Source organism: Talpa europaea, assembly GCF_964194135.1.
Source record: "Talpa europaea genome assembly, chromosome: 3".
In the NCBI taxonomy this organism is placed as follows: Eukaryota; Metazoa; Chordata; class Mammalia; order Eulipotyphla; family Talpidae; genus Talpa; species Talpa europaea.
In genome coordinates, this window is record NC_140069.1 from 26,982,087 (window position 1) to 27,004,006 (window position 21,920).

At 39.6% G+C, this 21,920-nt stretch overlaps 1 protein-coding gene across 1 annotated transcript in view; it reads right to left on the reverse strand.

Moving 5' to 3' along the window:
- The window catches only part of GRHL2 (grainyhead like transcription factor 2), a gene marked incomplete at its 3' end in the record, with an annotated part of 96,193 nt that overhangs the window by 55,832 nt on the left and 18,441 nt on the right, over positions 1 to 21,920 (reverse strand). The window contains exons 5-6 of the mRNA XM_084229291.1: positions 18,722 to 18,878; positions 14,596 to 14,707 (exon numbers count right to left, since the gene is read on the reverse strand). Of these exons, the coding sequence (XP_084085417.1) occupies positions 14,596 to 14,707; positions 18,722 to 18,878 (269 nt within the window). The remainder of the gene's footprint in view (positions 1 to 14,595; positions 14,708 to 18,721; positions 18,879 to 21,920) is intronic.

The following is a 21,920-nucleotide window of genomic DNA, read 5'->3' on the forward strand; positions in this document are numbered from 1 at the left end:
ATAAATACTATTATTTACCTGGAAGAATAGATGTTCTGGGGGAAAGGGAAGCTGAATATAAAATAAAGAAAATAACAGTCCTTTATGCATCTCTGCATAGTTTGAAATTTTCCCACCAATCAGGTATTATTATTATTAAAAATGATACTTAAAATGCAGAAGCATATGCTAGTCCTAGTTTAAATCCTCACTGCTTCCTGAGATACTTAACCTATGCCTACCATTTGGAATTTACCCCATATCCTTGGCATCCTTTGATGTGATACCCGACCTTAATTCTGCTCCCTTTTGTACATATAAATAAGCATTTGTCCTACTACCGCTGACATCACAGTAAAGCCCAATTGTTCATTCAAACTGATCATCTAGTCATTTATAGTCTTTAGATTCTTTCATAATTATTTTTCTAAAATGAAACTCGAAAAAAAATAAAATAAAATGAAATGAAACTCGAATTATGTACTTTTACAATTTTGGGTAAGGCTAACGCTTATAATGTGGCCCATCACATCCATCATAATCAGTCTTCCCTTCAGGTCATTACACTCCTACCTCACAATGGGGTTCAGAGAAAGATTCAACTCTGACAACACTGAAGAGCCTTTTATTTATAAAATCTTTTTGAATATTCTCTTCTGAGTTAGGATGGGAGCAAGGTCTTATGACTGACTTCTAGGATGTACAAGATTTATATTGTGTATAAAATCTGATGTTCCTGGACAAATGGGCATTTCCTCATCTTGCACTTTGTTATGTTGCCATATCACTCCAGGGATGGTAGCTTCTCAAGGCGTTCACAAGTTTTATGACAATGCTGTGAAGTTTTGAAGTCTGTTTTATTCAAGCACACATGCCTGACCCTTTATTTTGCCATCTCCTTTTTATTTATCATAAAATCTAAGTTCATACAATCCCTCTCCAAAATTTTAATTACTTTCCCTTATTAATACCACTCATTTTCTTTTTTTGTGGGTTAGGCTGAGGGAAGTGGTACTCCCATTTGTTTTTTCTATCCTTTTTTAAAAAGATTTATTTATTTATCCATATAAAAATTGGGGTACAGGCCAGAGGTGTGGAGGGTGAGAGGACTCACCAGAGACAGAGCGGGGAGCAGAACAGGCAGACTGACTGAAATACACTGCTGAGGGGAGCAGTGAGCAAGGAGAGGTCTGCTGCGCCATGTGGGTAGCTCCCTGGTTGGCTGGTGATTGAACTAGTGCTGCAGTGGCTGGCAATTGCTTGATAGAGCTGTCTTTAACCCATGCGCCACCAGGGAGGCCCCTGCTTTTTCTATCCTTAATACAAATAATTATAAGTTCCACAATAATCATAAACCCATAATAATCCACAATAAAATAAAGTCAACTTCCTTGTTTTTTAAAAAGGAAAATAAAAACCTTACTACTGGGTCCTGGATTGATGGTTAATAGCAGAAAATCTATTTATTGTGCTCTTCACAATAATCCTCAAGATTCACTCTAGAAAGGGTTATGCCAGTCTAGGCTCCAAACAGAATCCTATCTCCTCTCATTCTCACCCAATTTCTGTTTTCTTTTTTGCCAATCTGAAAGGTACAAAGCAGTATCTTAGGGCCTCCTTGGTGGTGAAGGGGTTAAGATGCAACCTATGAAGTAAGTGATCCCTGGCCAGGGAACTACCCACATGGCGTGGCAGACCTCTCCTATCTCACCTGCTGCTCCCCTCAGCAGTGTATTTCAGTCGGTCCTCCTGTTCTGTTCCCCACTCTGTCTCTGGTGAATCCTCTCACCCTCTGCACCTCTGCCTGTACCCCAGTTCTTGTATACATAAATAAATAACTCTTTAAAAAAAAAACACAAAGTGGTATCCTAGTGATCTTGTATTTGCCTTACTTCTACCACTTGTGAGTTCAAGCATCTCTTCACATCCAAGATAACTAACCAGGTGTCTCCTTACAGAAACTGCCTGCTCATATCCTTTGTCCATGTTTCTATTGGCTTCCCCAGGGAAACTTGAAAGCAAAACTACGTCTTTACATTTTAAATAAGTATACACACGTTACTGTCAAAACTTGGGTGTTAACCATAAGAAAGTCAGAGACCATGAATAAATAAAAAAATATTTAGAAGCAACCACAATCCTCTCACTACAAAGATTAAAAACACATCAATGTATACTTCATTTTCCTAACTCTGTTTCTATTTCCCTTTCTCCAAAATATGGAATACTGTAACTATTATTTTTTTAATTTAACTTTTCCCCTTTAATACATCTTCAGCATCTTTCCATATCAATAAAGAAATTTGTATACAATACTTCCCTAATGGACAAATGTTATTATGTTGGATTATGTGCCATGACTTTATTTTACTCTTGTTGGTCATTTACATGATGTCCAATATTTTGCTATCTTAAATAGCACTTCATCCAATTCTCTCAAAGTCTAAATATTCATATGTACCTCATTAATTCATTAAGATATATTCTCAGAATTAAAGTGAATAGGTTAAATGCAAATATTTTTGAAGGTTTTTAATTAATTTTGTCAAGTTGATTCTGGAAGGTTAGAACTACATATATACATCTGTGTGTATATATGTATACACACACACACACCACACACACACACACTTCTTTATCTGCTCAGCTATCATTGGGCATTAGGTTGTTTCCATAACTTGGTTTTTGTAAATAGTGTTGCAATGAACATATGAGTGCATATATTCCTTCAAATTAACATTTTTGTATTCTTCAGATAGATACTCAGGAGCAGAATTGCCGGACCATATAGTAGATCTATTTTTAATATTTTGAGATATCTCCACTTTGCTTTCCATAGAGGCTGAACCAGCTTACATTCCCACCAACACTGTATGAGGACTCCTTTTTCTCCACATCCTCATGAACACTTGCAGTTTCTGATCTTTTTGATATGGGCCATTCTCACAGGTGTGAAGTGGTATCTCATTGTGTTTTGATTTGTATTTTCTTGATGATAAGTGATGATGAGCATTTTTTTCACATGTCTATTGGCTGGCTCTATGTCTTCTTTGGAGAAATGTCTGTTTAGTTCTTCTGTCCATTTTTTATAGGATTATTTGTTTTATTTTTGTTGAGTTGAGTGAGTTCTTTGGAGATCTTGGATATCAGCCCCTTGTTAGATGTATGATGTGCAAACATTTTCTTTTATTCAGTGGAGTGTCTCTTGTTTTATTGATAGTTTCTTTTACTGTTCGGAAGCTTTATGATTTGATGCAGCCCGATGTGTTTATTTTTGCTTTTGTTTTCCTTTCCATTGTAGTGATGTCCCCAAAAACATCATTGAAAAGAATATGATGGAATATTTTGATAGGAATTGCACTGAATCTGCATGTGGCTTTTGGCAAGATAGTTATTTTAACAATGTTAATTCTTCCAATCCATGAGCATGAAATTCTTTCTAATTCCTTGTATATCTTTTAACAATGTCTTGTATAGGTCTTCATTATATAGGTCTTTATGTTCTGTAAGTTTTTCCCATTGTACTAAATATGAATTTTTCCCCAAAAAACTTCAAAGGTCAATCATAAATTTTAAAAGCAAATGTTATATCTAGAAATAAAGATGAACCAAAGTGTGGTCAGACTCTTATCCTAGATCTCATGAATTACTATAGGTGTGCTATATGAATTCATAAATTACTGCATTATAGGGTTTTATTTTGCCATAGATTCTCCACCTGAAAAAAAATTTCTCTGCTAAAATGTATACTAACTCAGAAAAATATTTAAAAACAAATGTAATAAAAATACAAATAAAATGTTTTCCAGTTCCCCTAATTGTGCACAGGGTTTCCATCAGTTTCTCTCTAGTGTACTCACTTAGTTAAAAGCTGTCCTGCACAAGTATTTATTATGGGCCTATTATGTGCCAGTCAGTGTTGCTTAGGAAAGAGCAGGAAGCAAGACTATGTCCCTGATCTTGTAGAACTTTCAGTCCAGAAGAAGATAAACAGACAAATAAAGATAATTTTGTATAATCTGCTTTTTTATGACAAAAACAAAAAACAAAAAGACTGTTGTGTCTACTTTTCATTGGGCAGTTAGATTGTTTAGTTCCTTCATGGTATGTCAAATATTTTATTTATCTGTTTACTTATTTATCATCAGCATTTCCAATTAATTAGTGAAATGAGTTGCTCCTGGACTGGCAGTGGTTTATGACCTTCAGTGATGGAACATGTAATTCCTGGTCTACAAATTGTGGCAAAATCTAAGAAAACAGGTCATAGGACTTGGTAGGAGGTTGATGGAAATTAATTCATGTCTGTGTGTCTTCTCCACTAATGTCTCTTCTTCCCATGCTTTGACCCACCTTCCTGTAGATGGGTTCTGTGGCTTCTTGATCCCACATATATAAACCACTGCCAGTCCTTGGCTTTGAAGTAAAAAAACCCTCTTCTAGAATGCAGTGAATACACTCTGCACTGGCAACAGTGCCCTGAGCCATTTTTGGCATTCCAGGTTCATTATTTACTAGTCCAGACAGAATCCACATCTTTAAGAAGAGAAGTGATTTTTATATTAATTATACCACTCCTTTTAATCTCCAACAATATATACAAAAAATAATTAAAAGGGGTAGTTATAATTTACCAAGCATGTGAAATGTAATTAAGGTGAAAGAATTAGCAGTTCCTTTGACGGTATTCCAGAATCACACTTATATATGGGATCAGTTTGGAGAAAACTCAGTCTGCAAGAGTCTGAATTTTAAAGACCATTGGCAGACTACTGATTATAGGAAAAAAAATTAAAAATAAAGATAATGAAAAGATTGATAATGAAAAGATTCACCATAGTGCTTCCAATAGCAATTACAATAACACTGAATGTCATAATTTCTGGGCAGAATAACTTGTCAGAAACACATGTAAAGTATTGCACACTCACACAGGATTAGCGGCCCTTTGCTGAAACAGGAAAAATTTGTAAGTTCATCATCCTCCCCCCAGCCCTTCCATCTACCCAATACCTTTAGTTTTCTCAGGAGAGCTAACTTAAAAAATTTTTGATCTTCATGGTATAATTAGGATATGGATATTTTCTTTGCTTCTTCTTTGCTGCAGAACCCCACTGTTTTCCTTCTTTGTCAAGGAATTTGCAATGGTCTGACAATGTCCAGTCCTCTGCCTCATGGAATGACATTTCCACAACACCTCCCTACCAGCTAATTGCTATGTAGGATGTGCTGTAATTCTTCTCTATCAAGTGTCAATGTCTAGTGACAATTTAATGTTTAATGTATAAGATAAATATAGGCATTAGTTAAAAGTATGGCCTTTGGATTCGAAGAGAGCCTGACTGAAATCACAGCTTGGCTTGTTACTAGTCAGGTGATTTTCTACAAGTGGCTTAAATTCTCTATCTGAGGAGGATGCTAATATGTACCTCACAGCATGGATGTGAGGATTAGATGAGATAATGTTGGTAAAAGGCTTGGCAAACACTTGGCACTTGGTTAGTTCTCAGTTTGTGCCAATTATTATTATTCCAAGAGTATTCAATGCCAGATGACAATGACATTACCCAAATGAAAGGGATCTTGGGCATAAGAACAAGCACTCTTGGAGCAGGTGGGTAACTGTCTGGTCCTCTAAATGTGGTGTTTGTGTCAACCCAAGAGGGCACATCTTTTGGAAGGAGAACAATCTGTCACATGGACTTCATTCATAATTGACATAGGACCTTAATGACAGGCACTTTTCCTCAAAAAGATAAAATGTGTCCTTGAAAGGAGGGGAGCTGCTGCCATTCCCACTGTTACTCTTGGAAACACTGACCACCACTTCTGGGAACCATATGGGAGAGTTCAAGGGGCTCAGCAGCCTCCTTAGAAAAGCTGCCTGAGCACAGACGGGCTTCCCTATTTGTGAAGTGGTGATGATGCCAGCACCGACCTCACAGGATCGCTGAACAGTGACGAGATCCTCATTTATTTAGCACTCAATTATTTCAATATGTCCTCATCTTTTCCAGAGCAGGAGATCTAGTGGTGGCCTTGCATTCCTGGAGCCTGTTCAAAGAGTTTGCTTCAGATTAGTTTTACCTTATTTTGGCTTCTACAAACTCAAAGAATTAATTTAATTTTGGAAAAAAATTTTCTTGGCAAGTTTCAAGTTTTGTAAACAAAGAAGAAAAACTTTAGATTTGCCTGATTTCGCACTTCAGGGTATTACCAAGACATAAACTAGCTTCCGTCAAAAGGTGTAGTGAGAGAGAAGCTTCTAGTAAATGCTAGAGGGGGGGCCAGGAAGACCAGCTCTGTAGTTTGGTTCAGTAAATAGCTAAGTCTCATGAAACTATCCAGCCATATCTCCAGGTATTTTTTTTGGTAATATTTAAGCCATTCAAATAATACTAAAAAATGTGGGACTATCAGGTTAGCTAAGGTTTTGTTAAATGCATCTCTAAAGAAAGAAAATAATAAGGCCCCAAGCAAAAACCATGAAATCAAATAAAAGTCTAGATTACACGTTTGGGATGAAAGGATGGTCTCAGATAGCTGGTGGGAAAAAACAATGTAATGCCCAGTACAGTGGAGAAAAAAAGATGGCAGACAGAAAACAAAGCACCTTACCGTATTAAATACAGTAGGTCTATTAAGTGGTTTTAGTTCTCTCTCTCTCTCTCTCTCTCTCTCTCTCTCTCTCTCTCTCTCTGTGTGTGTGTGTGTGTGTGTGTGTGTGTGTGTGAAAGCTCATAACCTAAACCAGTATCTTTTTATGGTATACATTTACCCTCTCATTAAAGTAGATTCCCACAAGGTCTTCCAGCATCCATTCCATGCTTTAACCCTCTATGTTATATTCCTGCTGGTTAGTCACTCAGGACTTTGAAATTGTCAACAGTAAGAAAACACTTTACCAGAAAAGGTTTATTAGACAGTAATGTTCTAGAACCCAATAAACATGCTTCCTAGGAGTAGTAAAAACAAAATGGTAAACGGCCGTATTCATTGTAATCTTTAATTCCCAAATCTAACTATTTGGGAGAAGGTTTGATTTGAGACAATTTCCTTTTTGTTTGCTTCCAGGAAATAATAATAATTTCTAGTTTAGTTAAAAAGGAGACATTTCCCCTGATACATTTCTAGCAAAATCATCAGAAAGTCTATAGTATAATAAAATAATATTTAAAATGTACAAAGTTAAAGTACTAAATGCACATTTAGCCTCCTTGGCATCTATAAAGTACTATCAAAAATGATTCCTTCACCATGGACAAGGTGCCTCCAGTCTGATTTTCCAATTAACAAGACACATGCCTGACCACTGTAAAGATTACCTACATACACAAAACTTTACTGGGTTTGTTCATCCACTATCAACATGGTTGAACATCTATGCTATGCAGACTCTGTCAAGGTGCTGGATATACAAAGGGAAAAAACAAAAATTTTCTCTCAAGAATTCCAGAATCTAGTGGGATCAACAGAATGTGAACTGATAAACCAAGTGAAACACGGTAAAGGGTTAAAGATGTAACCAAAACCCAAGGGAGAAATAGCTGACTCTGCCTGGAAAGATCAGGAATCAGAGGCAGGGGCAAGGTATCTAACCAGGTAAAGGAGGGAGAAAGGCTGTTGTAGGGAAGGAAAGTCAGAGAAAAGAACAAGGGAAAGGTTGTAAGTAAGTAGGAAAACTAGTGGGTAACAACAGATCTATACATCTGTCCTGAAGAGATGTTAATGCAGGATAGATTACAATGGACTGAGAGGTGAGTTTAAGATGCAGCATAGGAAGAGGGCTCCTCTTAAATGTGGAGTGGAAGGAAACAGGAAGACCCACTAACAGCTAGCTTGAAAGAGTCTGTAAGGATTGGGACCTGGATATATGGGTGGGTGGTTTGTTTACTCCGGTCCTATCCTAGACCCTTTCCTAGGGGGAAGAAAAGGGAAGACCCTCAGATCACCCTAGAGACACACACCAAGGAAGAAGGTGATTATCACCAGAGGTATTTCTCCAACAGAATGAGCTTCCAGGATTCATATTGACATTTGTATGCAGTAAATAAAACCCACAATGGCTTAATCATTATTGAAAATTACTATATTCCACCTGAAATAAGATTAAACTTTAAAGACTATTTGCATTTTATGTTTAAAATACATAATAAAGGAGATCAATAAAATGTGGTATATCCACACAATGGAATACTATTCAGCCATACAAAAGACAAAATGTTGCCATTTACAGCACAATGAAAGGAGCTTGAGGGAATTGCCTTTAGTAAAAGCAAATGAGAACAACAAGGACAAATATTTGGACATTTACATAGCAGATGAGCTCACAAAGCAAAATACTTATAAAAACTAGTGAACATTAATAAATCAAGTGGGGCTTCCAAGGTTGGGGGGGCAGGGAGAGGGATCAAAGGGTTATAAAGGATGATGTAGAAAAAATAAAATAATAAAATACATAACCTTGATAGCCTACCACACTTTTATCACATATATAGTCTCTAACCAAAGTTGGAGATGAAAATGAATTATTAGTAATTGGTTCTATAGCTCCTTTTTATAAACCAGAGGACTTACACTGCTGTGCTTCTGATAAGAGCTAAAGCCCACAAAAGGACAGGACCTTGAGGCTCCATATTGGGGTACCCTGGTTCACACCCCTATCTCCCCTCAAGCCAAACAGAGATCCAGGTCACTCTTAGTCCACTTGTTGCCTTGATCCTCACCAGTTTTGGTGGTGTTTTTAAAGTTGGACACTCTCAAATGATTTTGTTTTGCTTTGAATCAAATTTAATTGTCATATCTATTTAGAAGGGGTGCAAACAGCCTAGAAAAAAAACATCAAAAAGTAAAATTCCATTTGAGTAACTTTTAAAAGCAGCAAGACTCAGACTTTTCTGACTATGGGGAGAGAGCCAGTTGGCATAATTCTGGAGAGAGGCAAGCCCTCCAGAGAACTGAACTAATTGGCTGCCTGGTGGGATATCCTGGGGAAGAAAGCAATACCAGCTCACCTGTCTCTTCACCCTGTTGGTTTTTGAATGCACACCCTCTGCCTGGCTGCCCCACCTCTGGAAGGCTGCAGCTGCCTCCCCGATTCCCTCTCTACCTTGTCACTCTTCTGCACAGCTCCCAGGCTTGGCTCTGACAACTGCAAGAAAGCACACTTGTAGGACACATCCAAAGCTAGCCTCCTCTAGAAAACTTCAAGAAAAAAAGCATTACTTAATTATAATTACAATTCCTACTTGAATGTGTGAATGACTTCAGACTGAAGATCTAGTCCTGGACAGGACACCCAAGTGAACAATTCATAGGGGTCTGTGGGATTCTGTGTTTGAGAGTCTTCTGAAAGGCTGCTCTTGGAACTTCAACGAAAACTATTTAGAGCTGATCTTGAAGAATGTTTTGACTGAGTTGGACCTTGCATTTTCATGTGAAGCTTTATCTTAATATATACGCTGCTAACAGCACAGTATAAGTGAAAAATTGGCTCTTAAGAAATAGATCTGTATTAGGGCCCAAGCACAGATCCTATAATCACATGCTAGTAACCAAAGATGTACAATAATTGCCTGGAAAATAATTGCCTAATTGCCATGGAAAACTACAGGATTACTGTTAACAATAAAACTAAAACATCATGATACAGGGAAAGAGTACGTGAATCAAAATTAAAGATTGAGATTGAATAAAGCGCAAATGCTGGGTTCACAATTAGATGCTTAATCATTTTACCAAGGACCTCTGCTCTTCCTCAGCTCTACCAAGTGAGCTGTTGAAGGAATTATCGACGTCATTTCAATGAGGCTTATTTTGGATGTGACTGAAAGTACCAGTGTTCATGTGGATGTGCTTGTGGAATCAGTCTCATTGCAGGACAATCCACCACCCATTTGGAAAAAGCAAAAACTGCAATGCTCATTATTTTGGAGCATTGTAAAGTAGTGAAGTCATTTTTAATTCTGTTCAGTAGAGGGAAATTATATGTGAACATGCTATAATTTAATGTTGTAACTTTTAGCTTTCTTCTGTACAGTTAATACAGTTGTTGAATCTTTTCTAATTTTCTTCTCCTGCTTGAAAGGGAACAAATGGAAAAAATATGCCTTCCCCAGAAAATGATTTAAATTCTCCACTATTTGAATCGAATTGATATGCAGTCCAGTCCATTTTGTGATTCACTTCAAATAATTTTTAAATGGTCCACAATGTGCAAAACTGGATGACCACTGTGTAAATGAGTCCCAACCCCCTGCCTTTGAATGGGCACCTACCCAGTAATAAAGCTGTGCCTTCCTTCTGAGATCATTTTTTTCTTCTTTATTCCCATAACCTCATGGAAGGTCTGTCAGCTCTAGAATTTGTCTCTTGTTCCTGAGTTAACTTTGTGTCTCCCCTTTGCAATTCACTCCTCCAGATATTCTTCTTTCATGGCAATAGCTGGTCTCCCTACCTCCCACACTGGCCCAGAATTACCTCTCTGAAATATAGATGTCATCCCATTCCAGTCCTGCTAAAAATCCTCAATGACTTTGCAAAGTCCCTGAAATAAGGGCTGCTACTCATTAGAGGGACTGCCACGTCGTGCTACTCGCATGTTATTTCTGCACATTCCCTTCCATCTGTCCTTATCAGAGTTTCGGGAAGACTGATGAGTGAATGGAACAGACCTACTCAGAAGAATGCAGTATGTCAGTACACCTTTTATTATCCTTCTTTTACGCATTTCTGTATCTCTAAATCCACTCCATTCAACCATAGAAAGGCATCAATTAGCTAAAAACAAAGTATGCATGTTACACCTCAATATAAAAAAGTATAACTTAATATAACATAAACAAAGCTGCAAAATATAGCCTCAATATAAACAAAGCCTCAATATAAACAAAGCTGCAAAACAAGACTTTGTGTAGCCAAGACAGTACTGTGTCAAAGTAACAGAGGTGAGAAACTGAGCTCAATTTCTCCCACCATCTGGAGCAGTGATCTTTCTCCACAAAGTTCCTAGTGGGTCTGCAGAACCCTAGGGTGAATCTCTGCAGAGGAACCAAGACAACATTTCCAATCTGCCTACAGCTCTGAGATTTGTCACCAAGATACAAATGTCAAGAATCAACAGACCTCTGACACTTGGAGCTTTCTGGCCTGTGGACCCTACACAACCTGCAGAGTTTCAATGTTTCAGCTCCTTTTTGAGCTTGACACCAGCAAGTTCCATCTATGCTTCACTTCCCTGTCACCCCAAGAGTCTCCTTACAAAGTAAGTATTTCCACAACCACCCAATCCTTCTCACAATCCCATTCACCCAGGACTTCACCACACTGAGGGGCTGCTCAAAGGATTAGTCTCAGGGGCTGAGAAGCAGCCTCAAGAACAATGAAGAGTCTAGTCCAAAGGAGATAAATTTATCAAAGGAAGGACAGCGTTTTTACCAGGCATCGTGATTAGAGGGTACAGAACAATCCTCAAGCAAGAATGCTGAAGGGATGCTGGAAAAGGAAAGGCACAGCTAAGAGGTGAAAGCTCCATTGATTTGCTTGGAATGGAGGGAGAGAGGCAGAGGGCAGGAGGGAGGGCTGGCTATCCTGGGGAACCCCTGGGACATAAGATGAAAGGGTGCAAACACCAACACAACGAGAAAGGGAGTTGTGCCTAATTTGAGGAGTTTGAGGGCTCCTAGAGCCAACCCATGGAATTCTAAAGCCTTTAACATCCCCTACTGTAAACAACCTGCTTTAGCAAAACGGGTCTTTCCTCGGTTCCTAACTTTAGCTTCAAGGTCACTATCTGGATAGCCCAGTTGAACTGGCTGAGTGAAGACTTGATACTGTAACTTTGAGTCTTATCTTTAACCTCCAGTTATATGGAGGTTAAGGAAAAATAATATATTAAATAATCCTGCATTTTCCTTTTTAGGTTACTGGAAGGTTCTCAGCCCAAACTGGTAAATATACTGCACATGAGCTCTTTACCCTCAGCAGGCACTGCAAACCCCATTTTTGAGCCAAGGTGTAGCTCACAACTTTCTTAGTGATGGCACCCACACATAGATGGATCTCCTATCACAGCCTTAGCTACCCTTGATTGAAATGGTGTGAACTCCCCACTGGCAGGGGAACATGTGGCTTGGTTTCTTAATCTAGTAGTATAATGAAACATGAGATTCTGGCAGATATCCTCACCCTATCAGGTTGAGGTTAGGGGTAGAGAATATGCTCAGAAAAATCAGTTTTCCATTTAAAGATAAGGGGCAGATTTAATGTGCTGGTCTCAAGGTTCAAAGCAAGTAACCCAAGCACCCGTAAAGTTTCTTGGTAAAAGTCACAGATCTCAAAGATAAAACATACCTGTGTGCATGTATGAACGACATAGGTATATGGAACTATAAAGGAAAGAAAAGTCTGAAAGCAGGCAAAGAGGTAAGAATTAAAAGTCCTGGGAGATCTGAGAAGTCATTCTGGTCTAAGAAAAGTAAACCTTGTTAACAATATCAAAGTTTAACCAACAGGCATGCCAGTAAAATGCTTCTGTTATTTGTTATTTGGACTTAGTCCATATTTCCATTTAATTGCTCCTCTCATTTTCTTGGGTAATAATTATAAGGCTAACTTTTCAAATAAAATTAAATTGTTCCTTTTCTCTACACAGATTGGCTACAAAGCAGGTTAAGGCAAGTCTCCCCAAGCCCCTCACTTAGTTAGTCTGTCTTGGAGGTTCAGTGCAGCACCTGGGTGAACAAGATACTTCTTATCTCAACTCTTACCCTAAAATTACCCAAGAACAAATCACTTGGGACAATGGGTCAGTGACCCTCTCTAGACCTCAGTTTTCTTTTTTATTAGATAAATATATTTGACTAGTTAGCAGAAGGCATCTATGGCAGTGGTGATGGTGGCCAAATGGTGGTGGTGGTGGATGCAGCATGGCCCACCACCATCTTGTAGGATAAGCCAGAATTAGTTTCAATATGTTTTATGGTGAGTCTCTCACCCTAGCCTAGTCATCAACCTCTCTGCCATCAGTCAAGGCTGAAAAGGAAGGGGTGAAAAATCCATCATTGCTATATATATCAAAACAAACAGGCCTCCCTGGTGGCACAGGGGTTAAGTCTCAGCACTATCAAGCTATCACCAGCCACTGCGCCCTGACTTCGATCCCCACCAGGGAGCAAACCTCTCTAGTCTGGTGCAGCAGACCTCTCTAGTCTTGCCTGCTGCTCCCCTCAGCAGTTTTTTCAATGGATCTACCTGTTGTACTCCCCACTCTGTCTCTGGTGAATCCTTTCAACCCCTGCACCTCTGGCCTACACCCCAGTTCTTGTAAGCATAAATAAATAAAAATAAATCTTAAAACAAACAAACATCCTTTAATGGCCCAGTGCTACCTCCTGATTCCCAGCACACTGGAAACCTTTCCTTTGCCTAAATTTACTGGGACTGTAACCTCTTGGTCTATAAAATGGAGTGACTAAAGCCTATAAATTAGAAATTATTTATTTCTTATAGAAAAAGCATATAGATTAAGTTTAAAATCACTTAGAAACACACATATTTTTGTCTATGTTATTAAGCAATTTCTAGAAATTTTAAGATCCATGCCTAATTCCTCCTGCTTTGCTCTGTGTTTCAGAGTTTGATTCATGCAAATTGCATTTTTAAGGGTCTTGTGCCCTCTGATTTCCAGGTAAATTTGGCCAGTGGGAAGCACTGGGAGAGAATGGGAGGCAGGAAGAAACCAGGACACTCTCCTCCCCCATTTTGGCATTGAGAGGTTTCTCTGGCACCATTCCTCTGTGGTTCTACCTCCCATTGCACAGTTGCTCCCTCTGTGGTCCCAGCTCCTACTGGGTGGCTCCCCTAACACCCACAACTCCTCCCTTTGATCCTCCAGCCCTGCAGATAATAGCTGCAGATTCCTGCTGTTCTCATGTCTGCATTGCCTCATGGTGCCTTCAGCCCTTCCAACCTTTGCCACAGATTTCTTCCGTGCAACCACTGGCATGGGTGCTGCTGTCCTGACTGTCCCCTGAGTCCAGCCAGAGGCTGGACAACCCATTGAAGAGGATGCAGACTGCAGAAAATGGACTTAGCAGATTTACTCCTTCCTCCCTGTCAGGGAAGGTCTCTCAAATGTTCGGTATGTCTGACAACCTCCTACAACTTGTTCTAAGGGTGTTTTGGAGCTGAAGGAACACTGGCCAGAGAATTAGAGGTCTAGAACTCACTATATAGTCATGTGACTTTCACAAGAACGTTGGAGTCAAAAAAGCCTGAAGTTATCTGTGCCATGGTGGGGATAAAGCCTGCCTATTAGGTTGCAACACAGGAGGACATGGAAACATGTTTTAGAAATAACAAATCTAGGACATTTAACTCTCTCAGTTTCTGACTCAGTAACTGAGACACAATTGACTTTCACAGAACAGCACTCTGGTCTTGATTTCTACTCCTGCTTGTACTGAAGTGCTAACGCAAGAAAAGTGCAGAGACCCGTGCCTGGCACATGGTGAGAGCCATGTGGGTCGGAGCTGTGATTTCTGTGTTGGGCTTTTCCTGGGCCACACCCACTCGTCCATATATCAAAGACCATGCTGGGGGTTGAGGTCAACTCACCGATGTCGAGGACTCTCTGCTTCGCTGTGTGCTGCCTTGAGTGCCAGTACTTCCAGTATTTCAGCTGTTCGTCGCGGTTTTTATCTTCACTGAAGACCACCATCACGACACTCTGCAGAGGGGACAAGCATGGCTCTTACTTTCTGTTCAATGCTGTTGTGGCTTCACATAGGCACTAGTTCTAGAAGTTCCACCAGAGGTATGTTTCTGCAGTGTTGCATTTCTTGTTTTAGAAAAGCCCAGACAAGTCCAATTGTATGGTTTGTTTTGTTTTAAAATGGACTGACTTAAAAAATGATTGGCAAATGAAACAGCACATAGAGGAAAAAGAATCTTCCATCATTTTCCCCATGAGTCATCAACAACCAGATGAACCAATTATCAGCAAATTTACTATTTTGTGAGGTGAGTGGGAATACCAAAAATTTTTTTTTCTGCTATGGAAAACAAGCCTTTTTGAAATTTTGTATCTTTGAATATAGATGTTGGCAACATTTGTAAGGGAGCAAGCATCTGCTGGTGGCTGAACTAAGTGCCTCAGGCTGATATACTGAAGTAATGAGAGAAATACTAAAAAGATGAGTTCATATTGATGAACATAGATCTAAGCTACAGATATTTCATAGACCAAAATATTCAAGCTCAACTGCATTATTTATTTAAATAGGTGGGTGTGCTTTCAAAATGAGCTTGAGAAATGACATCTTGTAGAAATAAGAATGCAAAACTCCTGTTAGTTCTAAATCATCAATAGCTTCATTGAACTAATTCTCTGTTAATGCACCGTCATTTACAAGATGAAGTTACCAACAGACAAATAAAGAAGCAAATCCCACAAATCCTTTATACTACCTGGAACACAGTACTCTCGCTCTTATTCCAAATCTAAAATACTTCTTAGATATTTTCCTATAATTCCAGAATATTTCATCAGATCCCATTGCTCAATAACTTCTCCTGTGTAGCATTTTATCAATTGCAGTCATTTACTTAATTGCTTACCATTATTCAGTAAATGGCAATGTCTGCCCATTGACTTCTCAATGAATGAGGACAAGGACTGTCAGTCACCACGGGGGCCCTGGTGCCTGACAAATAATGTGTCAAGTACCTGCCTGTAGTGGTATACCGTCAACTCCAAATCTGGCTAATTCCCAACATATGTATGACACTTATTACATGAGCAAGAAGTGTTCATTTGAAAAGCTAGTTTAGACACATGCACTTGTATTACCCAAATTCACGAGCAACATGACCTTTCAAGGCACAGAAGAAGGACAAGAGAGGGGGCCGCAGGCCAGGTTGGGACACCGTGCCCTCAGCCAACTCTTCACTCTTCTTCCCACTTCTTCAAACTCTTTCATTTTTATGTGAATGTTTACTGGGCAACACCTGGCATTTATTTCTGACTATCCCAAAATAATCAGTTTTTTTCTAGCAAATGACTAAATTTGTATAAGTACAGGCATATTCTTGGTATGAAAATTTGTTTCTTCAGTGATGAAGACAAAGGCAGCTTGAAACTGCTATTAACAAGCCTGAGCAGGGCCTCCCTGGTGGCGCAGAGGTTGAGCGCTGGGTTGCGGAGCTGCCCGCAGCCTCTGCAGCACCGGTTCAACCCCTGGCTGCTCCCCGGCCACCAGAGGAGGGTCCCACATAGCGTGCAGACCTCTCCTGCCGCCCGCTGCTCCCCTCAGCAGTGTACTTCGGTCCTTCTGCCTGCTCTGCTCCCCGCTCTGGCTCTGGTGGATTCTCTCACCCTCCCGCGCTTCTGACTGTACCCAATGCTTGTATAAATAAATAAAAATAAATCTTTAAAATTAAAAAAAAAAAAAAAAACAAGCCTGAGTGCTTGGATGGGGAATGAAACAAGGGTCTGAGATCTGCGCTGCCAGGTGAGGTGCTTCCCACCCCCAGAGCTGAGGAGGGAGGGAGACCTGCTCGCACAGTGCACCTACTCCCCAAGGGAGAGGGATCAAAGGCCTTAAGAAGGGGCTCCTGAACTAAGCCGTGGAGGAAAAGAAGGAAATAAAACTTCTATATTGAATTATTTCCATGATTTGAATGAAGCAAAATTCTTGAAGAATCCCTACATTCCAAATTGTTTTCATAAACAAGAACCAAGTGGCTGGTTCTATGTGCTGCATTCCTGTCCTTTGCTATTACATCAACACTGGCTTTAGCACTTTATTGGTCTGAATAAAGTTGGAACTCAATAATGTATGGTTTCTGTAATAACACTTGCATTTTCAAGTGTAGGAAAAGGTCTGTTGCTCCTGTGGTATGTGGGAATCTTCTTTGGGAAATAACTTTTTCAATTGAAGATTACTGCTTTTTTTCCCCAATCAAAATAAAGTAACTTGTTCTGGGAAAAAAACTTTTCATTACTTTAGAACAGTAACCATACACCATCTTTTCAGGGTGATGATATAGTGCTATTAAAAGGATCTACATACATTATACACTGACTTGCAATTTACAGGATGTTTTTTAAAAATAAATGTATCCATTTTCTTCTTATTTAGCATTCACACACAAAGGTGTAAGGTGCAAATTCTAGGACATGTCTCCAGAAGTGGACCCCAGGCTAAAGTCCCCCTACCTTTATAGCCCTCCACACTATTCAACATAGTAATCTTGGTGATTAAGAGAATAGGTTTAGGACTTGTCTATCAGGGTCCCCTCACAATTTAATTGTACCAACTTGGTTAGTCACTAGCCCAGTGACTCACCTGTAATACTATAAAAACAATAGTATCTATTTCATAGGGTTATTGTTCATATCAAATGAGTTACTAGATGTATGGTATTTAACAAGGCACCTGGTATGCACAAGATATTTAGTAAATATTTGTTGTGATTTTGTGGCTCTTGTTTTTATGATGGTGGTGTTGCCAGTGCTGGCACTGGTGCTGGTGCTAGCATCCCTGTACCAAAGCCTTGACCTCAGGGCTGGAACACATGAGCTCCCCAGCAAGCACAAAGCCCCTCAGATACCTTTCAATCTGCAACTGGTTCAGTCTGGGTGGGATGTTTGCCACGTGCTTCTCACTCTCGACTGCTCTGCCTCCTATACTTCTTATCTGGGACTGGGATTGGGACAGCCTTGGAGGGAAGTTTTTCTGGACAGAGAAATGAGCACAACCCTTCCCTTTCTTTGTACTTGAGACAAAACCAGACAACCCAGTTGAGTCAGAAATCATCACTCCATGATTTTCACCTAAGGCTAATAACAGGCAAGGTAGCCAACAGGTGCCCAGGCACTCTTTATTCTCTTCCACCTTGTTTGTTATCCTTGCCTGGCAATCTGGTGTGGGGGAAAACCTGGGTTGTATTGTGCAGTAGGCACAGCATGGTGCTCCCCTGCTAGTGTGTTAAAGAGCATAGGAAGGGGCAGCCTCAGATAAAATAAGGTGTGGTAGGGACCATGAATATAGCAGCATAAATCATTTTACAACAGGCCAGGAAAGTTCTTCAACCTCTTCTCAGATCTCTGCTATAATTTCCCTTTTCAGTATAGAGGGATTAGAGTTCCCTCCCTTTTTGGCAGTAGTAAGAATGCCAGAAGCTGGCGGACTTCCAGGACAGTTTCATTTCCCACAAATAGGACTAATACTCATGAATGTGAAAATCCCTCCAAGTCATCCCTCATAGGGATCACATCAGGCCTCACCCCTTGAATCTTAAGCAAGCACTGGGCTGCAGAGACTTTCAAACAAGGTTGCAAAAGACCTAGGAACACTGACTGAATTGCAAAACTTTTCAGAAGAGAGGAGCAGCTCTTTCCCACCCACAAATATGTTCTGACTTAAAGCTACTTACTTGAAAAATCAAGGCTCATTGATTGAGCACAATGAAAACAGTAATTAGGCAGCAATGAACAAAGCCAGGAAGATTCCTTGGATACAGTCAGAAAGTATGTTCCAACCATGTCCCTTCCCAGGGGTTTATTGGTTACTGATTAAAATGATAAGCTACAAGTCAATACGTTCTCTTGCCCCAATTCTCTGACATTTATTCTAGAATTATTTATTTTGGAATTTTTTCCATGCCCTTCCACAAGGTTGTGAGGTAGCCAGTCCATCCACCTGATCCCTCTGCTTTGTTTGAGGAATGAGGCCCATACCCTGACTTTGCTGATTGGGTGTCGGAAGCACTTGTTGTCCCCAGTCTCGCTGAGTGTTATGGCATAGAACTGGCCCTTGTTGAGGTAGGTCATGGGGCCCTCTCCTTGCTTCTGACGGAGAGATTTGGTGGCTTCCAGGGTGTACTGAAAGGTGCCACTGTGAACAGAAAACAACCAGTGGTCAGATTCACTCATTTGGACATTTCCTGATCAATAGCACACCAATAGCATTTTGTATGAATATTAACCAATATTTACTCTATTTCAGAGACAAAACACAGCATATGACAAAAAGAGATGAGACCAGACCAAAGGTCATTGCTAATATAATCAGGCAACACTTCTAACAGTGGCCCATAAACCAGATGGTTTGGAAGGGGAGAAAGTCCATGATGTGCCTGGCCAACAGCACAAGCCCATGCCAGGGAAAACTGTTAGGTCTTAGGTGGTGACTGGCTATGCCTGAAACTTAAGAACTGATAGAATTTTGTCTCTCAGTGGTAGAAAATGATAGGTGCCTTGATGCTGAGTGGTGTGCTATCATACATCCCAAGGGGTGTGAACAACAAAAGTTATAACATAATAACAGCAAGAATTAAAATTACTTAGCTAAAATTCAATATATAAAAGTAAAAGAATGATAGATTTTGTATTTTTATGTTAGCAACCAGCCAAATGTGTAAATGTTCTTGCTTGATTCATGTATTTATATATACATACACTTATCCTTTCTAAGATGTTGCAAAAAGCTCTATCCCACTTTAAAATATTTCAAAATGTGAAAATTCAAGGTTCAAACACTCATTCCTGAGACTAGTTCCATAACAGGGAGTGCAATTTTTGTTTTGTTTTTAAGTCTGTGAAAGAACTCATGGCAGGATTGCTGCTTAAATGAAGCATTTGCAAACTATAGTCCATGGGTCATATCCGGCTTGCTGCCTATTTTTGTAAATAAAGTTTTATTGGAACACAGCTATGCTCATTTGTATTCAGCTTATCTGTCACTGCTTTTACACTGAAACAGCAGGGTTAAATAGCTGTGACAGAGACTACTTAGCTCATTACAGGAAAAGTATGTAGATTCCTGCTTTAAATAATTTCCCTGGTGTTTTTATAATATGATTTAATGTATAAAATAAAAAAAAAACCACTGATTTCCCCAAGTTTCAATATGGCAATTGTTTAAAATGAGCAAAAGACCAATCTTTTTGTTGAACAAATTCTTTCAGAAATATGCATTTCTTCTATGCTGCAGGATAGCACACAGTGATCATATACTTTTTTGAATCATCAGAATCTCTTCCATGGCCTACTTTTAGCCCATTAATTATATAGACCTTGACAGTCTGGTGTATAGGTGACCCTCAAAGTTTGTCCCTTAAAATGACCTGTTGACAAGACTTGGGAGACTCTTGCTTTCTATGTTAAATATTTATGCAATATTTGATTATTTTAAAAAAACTTTAGTGAGAAAAAATTGAAGGACAAAAATAGTATTCCTCTTGCATGATAAAAGTATAAGCTGACAAACTAAGCAAATTTCAGAACATGTGTCAGAGAACAAAGTGGAAAATAAATCATTCAAGACAGAACCAATTCCATTGTTATTTTGCCTGGAAAAAATTTAATTTCGATACATCACTGAATCATGAAATGTTAGATCTGGACAGTCTAGACCAATCCCTGGTTTATCCAGTAGCTTGTAACTCTTCTAAGACACAGAGGCTTGAAACACCTGAAGAAACTGTGAAACTTCTTCCCAGTAAAAGATGAACATGAACACAAATGATTTTGAATATAATTTCAGGAGAGTCATGACCACCCCCCACCCCCCACCAGTCAGTCCATAAAATGAGCCACCTTCCTTATTTCACAGCCGAAGAGAGGCTGAGAAACTTGCTCACTTCACTGGAAAATGAGGGCAGAAGGGAGAGAAGTCAGGTCAGGTAATTGGTAACCAGCGTGCTTTTCCCTAACCTGATAGCTGACTACATGGCCACTGGGATTTATAGCATGAAAATTATGCATGTATTTCCAAAGTTTAGAAGATGACTTGGAATTCTATCTCTCAGACCCACCCCCCAGCCCCCAGCACAAAGTCAAATTCTGACTAATCAGATTTAGGGAAGATGACAAGGGAGCAAGATCCTGAGAGCTCAGAAGGTCTTCAAGTGGAAACACAGAGACTGGAAGATGGCCATACATGTAAAAGCAAAGGGGCAAGAAATATGATAGAAAGCAGATTCAAAGTAAAGAAGGTCGGTACATAGAGGGTCCTGACCAACTTCATTTGGAATTTGTATCTAATGGTGAAATCACTGGTAAGTGGAAGAGAAATTAAAAGTCTTAACACTTTCCTTCCTTCAAGCATGACCATGACCCTCCACCAAGAATGTTCTTAATCCTCCTCTTTCCCTGAAAATACCTGACATTAATCCTTCAAGACCCAGCTCAGATACTACTTTCTGTGAAGTTTTGCTCTTCCTGCCCCATGCCACTCACCTTCTACCCCCTACCTCATTACATACACCCAGCCCCACAGCCCCACTGGCCCTCTCTGCCTTCTGTTTACGTATCCCTGTAGCGGGACTCATCACTGAGCACATTTATTGCAATTTGTCCATCACCACAATTGACTCCTCCAAAGTCTAATGGGCCCCTTATAATTAGAAATTATATCTTATCCCCCATGTCTAGCACAATGGTGGTAGATGGAAGCTACCATCGTGCCCAATAGCAGGTAATTAAATATGTATGTGCCAAGTGGAACAGAAGGGGTGAAAAGGTGTTGGTAGAAATCAGTCATATTGCAAGAGTTCAGAGGAATGTGAACAAGAGTGTAAGTTGGAAGGAACAAGATGGGTAAAATGTAACATTCAGTATTTGGCAAATGCTGTCAAAAAGAAGCAGGAAGGCAGGCAGACCCTTATACCTCTAACATGGGTGACTAGGAGGCTGGTTACATCATCAGTCACGATAGGAAATAAAAGCAGACCAGATATGAGAGAAGTGGAGAAGGAAGAAACAAGAGGAAGAGACAGCAAAAAGAGTTCCATTATGTATATGACCAGTGGGAGATGCACGAATTTGAGGACCAGAGGTGCACCTAACACAGAATGTCTAGTCAACAGATGGATAAAGAAAGGGTATAGAACAATTTAGAAATCATTTGTACAGAGGAAAAAAATTGAAAATAAAA